At 45.5% G+C, this 11,176-nt stretch overlaps 1 protein-coding gene across 2 annotated transcripts; it reads right to left on the reverse strand.

Annotated features, from left to right (window-relative positions):
* Positions 1 to 2,859: 2,859 nt before the first annotated feature.
* Positions 2,860 to 10,973, reverse strand: ZIK1 (zinc finger protein interacting with K protein 1). 2 transcript variants are annotated; one of them, XM_032263277.1, is made up of 4 exons: positions 10,730 to 10,973; positions 10,119 to 10,157; positions 5,933 to 6,059; positions 2,860 to 4,677 (listed from the first exon to the last, which is right to left on the reverse strand). In XM_032263277.1, the coding sequence occupies exons 1-4, from the start codon at positions 10,760 to 10,762 to the stop codon at positions 3,413 to 3,415; spliced, it is 1,464 nt and encodes a 487-aa protein (XP_032119168.1). In that variant the 5' UTR covers positions 10,763 to 10,973; the 3' UTR covers positions 2,860 to 3,412. The 2 variants fall into 2 exon arrangements, with proteins under 2 accessions (XP_032119168.1, XP_032119169.1); XM_032263278.1 differs by lacking the exons at positions 10,119 to 10,157; positions 10,730 to 10,973 and adding an exon at positions 6,981 to 7,701 and having other exon boundaries at positions 5,933 to 6,669.
* Between the last annotated feature and the right edge of the window lie 203 nt (positions 10,974 to 11,176).

Here is an 11,176-nt window from a genome sequence, read left to right on the forward strand (position 1 = left end):
CCTCCCAAAGTGCTGGGATTTCAGATGTGAGCCACTGCGCCTGGCCTGGAGTTTTTACGGTAAAACGTGTAGCTGCTCATGTCTTCAGACTTTCTTGCCAAGACTTGTGACCACTGGGGGAGATAAGCATTTTTATGAAGTGATACCTATGCTACTGCTTCAGAACATAGGTCACCATGACAGTTTCACTTCAAGATGGCATCAGTCTTGCCACACCACATGCTGTATGTTCCTACATAATTGTTCTTGATGTCATCTGTCGCTATTATATCAGCATGGTGAAAATAGAATACAATGGTGCGATGCTATCCACCTCTTCTCAATTCATGTTTGGTGACATTACTTTGACAACTTGTAATTGGCCATGAAGGGATTATTTTACCAGGGAAATTTACAAATATTAAAAGCCAGGGCTTGTTTTGTTGAATGGTTAGACCTAAGAAATTGATGTAGAATTTGTCAATCAAAGTAGTGTTTCAAGTATACAGTGTCTGTGGTTGTTACGCTGTGAATATACCAAAAAACTGAGAAAATATTTTCCCAGCATTTGAAAGCAATTTTTATCATTTAGCAAAGAAGTGCATCACATTACTGAAGACTGAGTGAAGTTCCAACGTAAGTCTTTGTTATACATGTCTATTTATTAATGAAAAATGAAATATCACCAACATCCACTTAAAAATAAGCAAAAGACATTAATAAACATTTTTCCAAAGACGGTATACAGGTGGCAACTATACGCAAGAAAAATGTTCACTATCATAAAATACCAGAAAAATGCAATAAAATTACAGAGAGATGCTATTATACAGCTATTAAAACAACTAAAGTTAAAAAGACTAACCAAACCAAGTATTGGCAAGAATGTAGAGAAACAGGAAGGCTCAGGCCGGGTGTGGTGGGCTCACGCCTGTAATCCTAGCACTTTGGGAGGCCGAGGTGGGTGGATTACCTGAGGTTAGGAGTTCAAGTCCAGCCTGGCCATCATGGTGAAACCCCATCTTAAAAAAAAAAAAAAAAAGAGAAACAGGAAGGCTCACATAGTGTAGATGGGAATGCAAATGGTGAAGTTAGGTTATAGTCTGGTCATTTCTATAAATGTGAAGCATTCACATACTGTACTACTGGCACAGGAGGAATAAAGCATTTCTGCCTATTAAGAATTATATGCCAGCCAGGCGTGGTGGCTCACACCTGTAATCCCAGCACTTTGGGGGGCCAAGGTGGGCGGATCACGAGGTCAAGAGATCTAGACCATCCTGGCCATGGTGAAACCCTGTCTCTACTAAAAATACAAAAATTAGCTGGGCGTGGTGGCACACGCCTGTGGTCCCAGCTACTCGTGAGGCTGAGGCGGAAGAATCGCTTGAACCCAGGAGGCAGAGTTTGCAGTGAGCCAAGATTGCGCCACTGTACTCCAGCCTGGCAACAGAGCAAGACCCCATCTTAAAAAAAAAAAAAAAATTATATGCCTATGTTCATAGTAGCATTATTTGTAACAGCTTCAAACTGTAAAGCATCCAACTGTTTATCCAAATTGTGACATATCCACAATACTGCTGTGGATATTTCTCAGCAATATTGCTGTGAATATTTCTGTGAATATTTCTCAGCAATACAAATGAAGTATTCACATATGGATAAATCTTAAAAATTATTGTGCATCATGAAAAACAACAGTAAACATGGAGTATTTTATGATTCACTTCATGTAAAATCCTAGAAAACACACACTATTCTCCTGTAAGGAGAGTAAATGACTGGACTCTTGAAGGCCTGGAAAGTGCAGGCAGAGACTGTAAAACAGCATGAGGTGAATCATGAATATGTTCATGATCATGATTATGATGGTTTCACAGGCTTATATGACAAACTCTTCAAAATATACAATATATAAACTATGGCAGGTCACTTATACATCAAGAAAGTTTGTAAAGCATGTTTCAAATAAAATATCTGATCTTCCATCTTTCAGAAACCAGAATGCCTGTCAATCTCATGTTGACTGTATTCTCTCTTCAGGCCTGGGAAGGGCAACTATGCATCCCTCAGTGCAGGAAATATTGGCAAGCAATGCTGTGGCAATTTGAGACAACAGCAACACTGATAGAAATCACAAGAGCTATTAATACTTCCTTGGCCTGTAGGACTTCTATTATCTTTATTCTCCTTTTTCTGCCTCTACAGCAATGAACTTGAGGTGAACACCCAGAAAGCCAACAATAAAAATATATATATATATATTTTAAAAACCTTACTTTTTGTGACAATAACCTCAATTATTGGACATACACAAATTTCTAGGTTCTATGACTGCTCAAAGCCACAGTTATGGGAAGATTTCTAAATCCAATGTTACAAGAGGCACATTCCAACTAGTTTGCTGCAGGCTCCACCATACCCAGTATTTTTGTACCAATTGCAGTGCACTCGTGACTCCCATTGTCTTCTGAGCGACATCAGCCTATGGAATGTTTGCTATCAGGCCATGTTTCCTTATAAAACCTCATCAAAAGCTTCTCAACAGCACTGGGCATCATAGGACAGCCTCTGGAAGCAATGGAATAAAATTGTCCTATTCCCTGAAACAAAGGTGCTTATCAAAACAGCTGGCCTCTCCTCAACATGATCTCCAGTCCCACAGAAAGAATAGGGATCCAGGCCACAAATTAGAATAACCAAAACCTTGCATTTTTCCTAGATTTTAGGTAGCAAAGCAAATATGACCAAAACAAGAATGAGAATTACTCCTTCATCTTACTTTTCCTGCAGAGGCCCATAAAAGCTGTCCATTCCTTCATATAGAGTTGAGTCTGTTTCCCAGCCACCCCACAGTAAACAAAACCCCAAGACTACAGGTAGATTCAAATATAAGGCCTTTATTAGTGTTCAAACTGGAGCAATGTGAGGCAGCCATTCACCAGGTAGTGACTTGGAGGCTAGAAGAATGACCAAGTGTCCTGTGAGACCAAGAATTTCCATGAAGGGAATCCTTGCACATAAGTGTCCAGCAGAACCATGGCTGGGCCCTCCTGACCAAAACTGGGTCACATGTATGCTGTGATCAGTCAGAAAAGAGAATGAATTTTCTTTAAAGGCTCAGATTACTCAAGATTTCCTCCAAAGACTAAGAGAACACACAGATGTCAGCCTTGCTTTAGCACATCAGGGTGACCAATCCCCACAGTGCAAGGTGGTAGAGGGGAGATGGTTTCTACCAGAGAAGCAAGGTAGAATGAGATTCAACTTCAGGCAGATGGCTCCCTCACAAAGGCTCTCTACTGCTACAATACCACAGAGACAGAACATTCCTTGTAGGCCTAAGGCTCTACTGAAGTGTGGACTTTCAGGAGTTAATGATGATAGATCTTGAGTTAAAGGCGCTTCCACTTTTGCTGCATTCATGGGGCCTCTACGTGTTATGACATTTTTGGTGATGAATGAGGCTGGAGCATTGGCTAAAGGAATTCCCACATTTGTCACACTCATAAGGCCTTTCTCCAGTGTGAACCACTTGGTGTTGAATGAGACCAGACTTTTGGCTAAAGGACTTTCCACACTGGCCACACTCATAAGGCCTTGCTCCAGTATGAATTCTCCGGTGTTGAATAAGAATGGAGCTTTGACTAAAGGATTTCCCACATTCACCACACTTATAAGGCCTTTCTCCAGTGTGAACTCTCTGGTGTTTAATGAGGGTAGCTTTTTGACTAAAGGATTTCCCACACTGGCCACACTCATAAGGCTTTGCTCCAGTGTGAATTCTTCGGTGTTGATTAAGAATGGCACTTTGACTAAAGGAATTCCCACATTCACTACACTTATAAGGCCTTTCTCCAGTGTGAACTCTTTGGTGTTTAACAAGGGTGGCTTTTTGGCTAAAAGATTTCCCACACTGGCTACACTCATAAGGCCTTGCTCCAGTGTGTATTTTCTGGTGGTCAACAAGGCTGGAGTTTTGTCTAAATAATTTCCCACATTCGCTGCACTCATAAGGCCTTTCTCCAGTGTGGATTCTCCGATGGTCATTAAGGTGGGAGGTTTGGCTAAAGAATTTTCCACATTCACTGCACTCCCAAGGTCTTTCTCCAGTATGTACTCTCTGGTGCTGAACAAGTGAGTACTTGCCACGGAAGGCTTTCCCACATTTGCTACACTCATAAAGCTTTTTTCCTGTGTAAACTCTTGGATGGTGAACAGGTGTGTGTTTGTGGCTGGAAGCCTTCCCACATTCACCTGACCTGTAATGACTTTCTTGACTGTGAATGTCTTCCTCACATTCAGTAACTGTGTTGGGCTTCCTGCCTCCAGGAAAGACCAGGGACCTCAGAAGCCCCAACATGGCTGGTAGGTCCTTCCCAACTTCCAATTTGCAAAAGGGCTTCAATGACATACGGAATAGGCAGCGCTTCACACATGAGGCTCTGTCCATATCCCTCTTGAAGGATTTCTTTGCACTGTGATGCTTCTGGGGCTCATGACGGTTTGTACATTCTCCAACCAAGTATGGTTTCTGCCCAGGGAGATCAGCCAGATGCAAAATATCTTTCAGGACAGGGACACACATCTCACAGGGTTGAGTATTCTGTGTGGATGAACCTGCCTTTGACTGTGACACTCCTATAGAAACATTCTGCTCAGAAGGTGTCTTTTTATCCTCTGTTCCATGGCCACAACCTAAAAGCAGATGAAATATATATTGGCTATGCTGGGAACAGGAAGCTCCATTACATACATACCAAAGGAACGATTCACCAGGTTTGTTTTGAGGATAATGGAGCTGGGGGCAGGCTGAGAAAGGGGTTGCTTTGCAATACTGGATCTCTAAAGATCACAGAATGAGGGAGCCCTCGCCAAATAAAGGACATATGGATGGGATGGAGGACAGGGAATGGCATAGTCTGCAAACCATTCCTCTACCAATGGCCTCAAAAGTTATCTTTGAGTAGCCTTCAAATTCCCAAAACTCACCACACAGTCTTGAGGAGGACCTTGTCTGCTCACCTGCATGATGTACAGAAGGTTGATTGTGCCCAAGCCCAGGAAAATCCAATTGAAACTGAGTAGCAAGTGATATGATCACATATCTTCATGTGATCAGATATGCATACTTCATGAGACATTATGTATGCATCAATGTCGGAAAACATTGAGGGAGCAGTGCAAAGGAGCAGATAATGCATGAAGACCAGAAAGGCAAAGGTAGCCAGGTACTAGAAGTCATAGATGAAAATAAGAAGACAGAAAAGTGTCAAGTATAGGGAAGAAAATATAGAAATGCAGTTTGGCTAGTGGCATGTGCACCCAAACAGTGGTGAAGACAGGACAGGCTCCTTATATGATCTGAAAACAGCCTGGATATCGTGCCCCCCCCCACCAGTTGCCACTCAACAAGCCCAGGCCTTCTCTGAGACCATGTTCACCCTATAAAGCAACCAGGTTTCTCTGCACACCCTCAGTTGTCTAGAGATGTGGGACCTTCATGAAGCCAAGTCCTACCAGAAACACAGAACATGTAAGTGATCAGGACTCAAAGAGGGAAAGAAAGTTAGTATCATTAAAAAAAAAAACCCAAAAAACTAGAGCAGTAAGAAGAGCCCATTGTCCCCATAAGTATAGACCATGACAACGACTATAATCATGATACAGGTAGCCACAAGAAAATATCAGCTAGCAGATGGGGGTGCGGGGAACTTGGGACACAAAGTGTCATGGATCTGAACATAGTCACCCAGCCAAGAAGAGGGCAGGCAATAGAGATTCATTTGGCTGACTGCAGAACACCTGCTTCCCAGACCACTGGGCAGCAGGTGTTAGGGCTGCTCAGGCAGTGCACAGTGCTGGCACCCATAGCACATATCCCAAGAAAGTGGGGAAGTCAGCAAAAGAGCATATACAGATCAGGAAACTGGAGTTGGTGTGAGGGCCTTACCCAGTGAGGCTACAAGGGCAAAGTTCTCCAGCATCACTTCAAGGTACAGGATTCTCTGAGCCTCATCAAGAAGTCCCCACTCTTCCTGTGAGAAGTAAATGGCGATGTCCTCAAAGGTCACACAGCCCTGTCATGATGGGGACAGGTCACTCCACAATCAAGTTCATCCACCCGCTCATTCATCCCCACCTTAAAGGAAATACAGGCCCTGGTGACACAGATGCCCACTCTCTCCTCATGGTCCCAGTAATCACTGTGTCCTTCTACAGCACCAACCAGGATGTGAGCAGGATGTACCACATCTAAACTTTGGGCCCAGTATGTAGGGTTGCATCCCTTCTTGTCAGGCAGTTCCCCAAGAGTCTTTCAGATGATGCTTCCTAGACACAATGAAATGTGAGTTCACCTTTCACCCTTAAGTCCTCAATGCCAGGGCCTTGGGTCCTTCAGTTCACACTCCCTCTCCATGTGCACATCATTCTTTGAACCATACTCGCTCAGTCTCACTCCCACAGCCACCTTCACCCCTCTGCCTGGCAAACTGAGACAGCTACACAGATCTCTGATGGTTTCTACTGTCATAGACAGCCTCTATCCTGCTTGGAAGGCCTATCTTCCTGACTCTGTTCCTTGCTTCAACCTCAGCCACCAAGAATCACCTGATGCCAGACAGTGATGGCTGCCCTCCACTTGTGCTGCACTTGATGTCCCCTCTTCAGTCATAAACTTCCTCTCACCTTTTTTTTTTTTTTTTTTTTTTTTTGAGACGGAGTTTCACTCATGTTACCCAGGCTGGAGTGCAATGGCGCGATCTCGGCTCACCGCAATCTCCGCCTCCCGGGTTCAGGCAATTCTCCTGCCTCAGCCTCCTGAGTAGCTGGGATTACAGGCACACGCCACCATGCCCAGCTAATGTTTTGTATTTTTAGTAGAGACAGGGTTTCACCATGTTGACCAGGATGGTCTCGATCTCTTGACCTCGTGATCCACCCGCCTCGGCCTCCCAAAGTGCTGGGATTACAGGCTTGAGCCACCGCGCCCGGCTAACCTCTTAACCCTCATTCAAAATCAGTGGCCTCAGTGGCACAGACTCTCAGAGGCTCTCTACCCCCAACCTAATGACTCATACAGATGAACACTTGTACTCCTAAACTTATCCAACTGCTTGACTGACACCCTCCCCAGACACGCCAAGGGTCACAACAAATTCCTGGCGAGTTTTTACCATGTGAATAAGCACTAGTCCTAGTGTTATAGTCAGTTTGGGCTGCTAGCATAATATCATAAACTGGGTGGCTTATCAGTAACAGAAATTTATTTCTCACAGATCTGCAGGTAGATGCCTGAGATTAGAGTGCCAGCATGGCCAGGTTCTGGTGGGGGCTCTTTCCAGGTTGCAGACTGCTGACCACTTGTATCCTCACAAGGTGGAAAGAGCACCGGGTAGTTCTCTAGCCTCTTAGTTTAAGAGTACTCACTAATCCTATTCATTAGGGTTCCACCCTCATGACCTAATTACCCCCAAAGGCCCAACCTGCAAATACCATCACACTGGAATTAGGGTTTAAGAATATGAAGTTTGCAGGGACACAGACCACTATACCTGGCCTCAGTGTTATCTTCTACCAATTATTTCTTTGTCTCCATGTCTGTCTTATGTCCCTAATGCCTTGGAAGCCTTGACTACTTGTCAGATAATATGATTTGGCTGTGTCCCCACCCAAATCTCATATTGAATTGTAGCTCCCACAGTTCCCACGTCATGGGAGGGACCTAGTGGGAGGTAATTGAATCATAGGGGTGGGTCTTTCCCATTGGTCTCATGATAGTAAATAAGTCTCACGAGAACTGATGGTTTTATAAGGGGGAGTTCCCCTGAACAAGTTCTTTCTTGTCTGCTGCCATGCAAGACATGCCTTTTGTCCTCTGCCATGATTGTGAGGCCTCCCCAGCCACGTGGAACCATGAGTCTATTAAACCTCTTTTTCCTTATAAATTACCTAGTCTTGAGCACATCTTTCTCAGCAGCACGAAAATGCACTAATACAGTAAATTGGTATCAGTAAAGTGGGGCTCTGCTGTAAAGATACCAGAAAATGTGGAAGCGATTTTGGAACTAGGTAGCAGGCAGAGGTTGGAACAGTTTGGAAGGCTCAGAAGAAGACAGGAAAATGTGGGAAAGTCTGGAACTTCCTAGAGACTTGTCTTTATCAGCAGTGTGAAAACAGACTAATACACTAGATCATCCTCTTTCCTACAACCTTCCCATGATCACTTCTCTCCCACAACTGTTTGTGATGCTCACCACCTCTACCAAGTGTCCAAGCACGAGATATAGTCATAGCCCCCAACTTTCCTTTCCTGGGTTATTAATAGCATTATCTTCATGACAAGGATTACCCACTCCTAATTGTAACCCATAGTTACCCTGGGCCAAACACTGGCCGCCACCTTTTAGATGTCTTCATCTTAAACCACTTCCAGAATTCCAGATGTGCTGGACAGCTACTCACTTGATGTCTCTATATATCATTCTTTGGAACATCTCAGACTATGGTAACAGCTGAAAAACAAAACTCCTGATATCCTTAATGAAAATTAATCGGCTGGGTGAGGTGGCTCATGCCTGTAATCCCAGCACTTTGGGAGGCTGAGGCAGGTGGATCACCTGAGGTCAGGAATTTGAGACCAGCCTGGCCAACATGATGAAACCCTGTCTCTACTAAAAATGGTGGTGGCATATGCCTAGAGTCCCAGCCACTTGGGAGGCTGAGGCAGGAGAGGAGGATTGCTTGAACCCGGGAGGTGGAGACTGCAATGAGCCAAGATCAAGTCACTGTACTCTAGCCTAAGTGACAGAGTGAGACTCTGTCTAAAAAAAATAAAAATTAAAAAAAAACAGCAGGGCATGGTGGCTCATGGCTGTAATCCCAGCACTTTGGGAGGCCAAGGCAGGTGGATCATGAGGTCAGGAGATCAAGACCATCCTGGCTAACATGGTGAAACCTCCATCTCTACAAAAATACAAAAAATCAGCCAGGCATGGTGGCACTCACCTGTAGTCCCAGCTACAGAGATCCAGCCAGGATCCAGCCACTGTACTCCAGCCTGAGCGACAGAGTAAGGCTTTGTCTAAAAAAAAAAAAAAAAAAAAAAAAAAAGAGAAAAGAAAATTAATCCCATTACATGCTAGCTGATAGAGTTTCCATCCTCCCAGATGCTAAATTCAAAAGGCCTGGAGTAATGCTTGACTACTCTTACCGTAAAAATCTGAAAATGCAGGCAGGCCTAATTAAAAATCCAGGCACTTCTTCTACCTCCACAGCCACAACACTGGTGAAGCCACTATCAAAACTCACCTTGGCCACTGCAGTAGCCTCCTCCCTGGTCTTTCTATTGCCTCCTTCACACCCACAGAGTATTCTCTATGCTTTGTTAACAGTGAACCTGGCCGGGCGCGGTGGCTCAAGCCTGTAATCCCAGCACTTTGGGAGGCCGAGGCGGGTGGATCACGAGGTCAAGAGATCGAGACCATCCTGGTCAACATGGTGAAACCCCGTCTCTACTAAAAATACAAAAAATTAGCTGGGCATGGTGGCGTGTGCCTGTAATCCCAGCTACTCAGGAGGCTGAGGCAGGAGAATTGCCTGAACCCAGGAGGCGGAGGTTGCGGTGAGCCGAGATAGTGCCATTGCACTCCAGCCTGGGTAACAAGAGCGAAACTCCGTCTCAAAAAAAAAAAAAAAACAAAAAACAAACAGTGAACCTGATGAGACCAGTGTCAGATAACCTTCCTCATCTTCTCTAAACCTCCCATTACTCCCATCATCTCCAGAAAAAACACCCAATTTCTCAGAGCCATTCCAGGCCTGAAACCTGCCCTGATGCTCTCAGTTCCTATGAGAAAGAAAAAAGAGTTGGGTTTCTCTGAACCAGCTCAGCTTCACTGGCGACATTACACATTATTCTAAGTGGGGGGAACAACCTTTTACATCTCATTCCACTGTCTGCCACCGATAAAAGCTTCTACAAGTAACCGTCAGTCTAGAATCGGGAAGTCAAGCTTGGGGTTTGTAAAGTGTCCTTAAGTCAAAAAAGTGGATAAGTGGCAAAAGAAAAAAAAATTCATGAAAAAACCCCAGGATGGGGTCAGGACCAGTGAGGGCCTGGGACACACTCCACTCACCTTTGTGAGGTCCATATGTGTTTCTGGAGTCACGGTAACCTGTGGAAAGCCAAAGATCATGAGAGGCAGGTGACCAGAGCAGGTCTCTACTGATTCAGGCTTCCTTGTATTCCTGTCCAGGCCAGAGCCCGGTGGACTGAGGATGTCTGCATTGTTTCTGAACCTCAGTGTTGCAGTCCCTGCTCCTAGCAACTGTGGGACCTTGCACAAGAACTCAACCTTCCTATGCCTCCGTGTTATTCCATTCTTTTCTAGTCTAACTCCATGTGGCTTCTGGAAAACTTCGAAACACCTAACTCAGACCATATGCCTCTTCTGTACACAACCCTCCACGGCTCCTAGCATCCTTAAGAATTAAGGGAAAACTCCCCACCTTGACACTCCAGGTATCAACGGTCTTCACTCAATCTCTAAGAGTTTACAAACGCCGGCCCGTCACTCTCTTCCATGCCTCATCATCCAAGTTCTGGAAATTGGGACCCCACCCACGAGTCCCCACTGTACTGGACACGAGGATCTAGACCGTAGGGACTCAGGAAGGCACCCCTTACTGGGCCTTAGAATTTGAATGGGGATGAAGGAGGGTGAGGCCCAGTGGAGGCGGCGCTCACCTGAGTCGGGGCCCTCAGCGCGGCCGCAGCCATCGGAGCCTGTGGGCAGAGTGGGGGCGGGACCCGAGAGCGACGGTCGAGGGGACCTGCGCAAAACCGTCAACCTGCCGCCGCTGTCCCTTAGACCTGCCACTGTTCAGCGGAAGGAACCCTCCCCTAGCGCCTTTGGGCTTTCTCGCCAAACAAAGCGCTCCCAAAGCTCTCAAGGACTGCATGCACTCAAGGGCTGCTAAAATGACCGCCACTGAAGCGATACCGGAAGTCCCGCCCAGACCCGTTGGCCTAAATGCGGAAACGACGCTTTTCTCAGCGCTGATTGGCTCAGCTTCCTTGCAGCTGGAGACAGAGCCTTGTGGGTAATGTAGTCGTCCCTGGTTCCCAGGGGTTGGGAAGGATGCTGCGGCCCAGAGTGACCCTGAACAAAGGCCAAGCGGCCGCGCTGGGGGC

This window comes from Sapajus apella, unplaced genomic scaffold, assembly GCF_009761245.1.
Source record: "Sapajus apella isolate SASKATOON/1434 unplaced genomic scaffold, GSC_monkey_1.0 scaffold135, whole genome shotgun sequence".
NCBI classification, from domain to species: Eukaryota; Metazoa; Chordata; class Mammalia; order Primates; family Cebidae; genus Sapajus; species Sapajus apella.

What these genes read in the sequence shown, in the direction of transcription:
- ZIK1 (XM_032263277.1), bottom strand. Translation starts at nt 10,762, where the DNA reads ATGGCTGCGGCCGCGCTGAGGGCCCCGACTCAG. An exon ending in CGCTGAGGGCCCCGACTCAG is followed by an intron (nt 10,158 to 10,729) that starts GTGAGCGCCGCC and finishes GGCTTTCCACAG; the next exon opens with GTTACCGTGACTCCAGAAAC. An exon ending in TGCCCTTGTAGCCTCACTGG is followed by an intron (nt 4,678 to 5,932) that starts GTAAGGCCCTCA and finishes ATCTGCTTTTAG; the next exon opens with GTTGTGGCCATGGAACAGAG.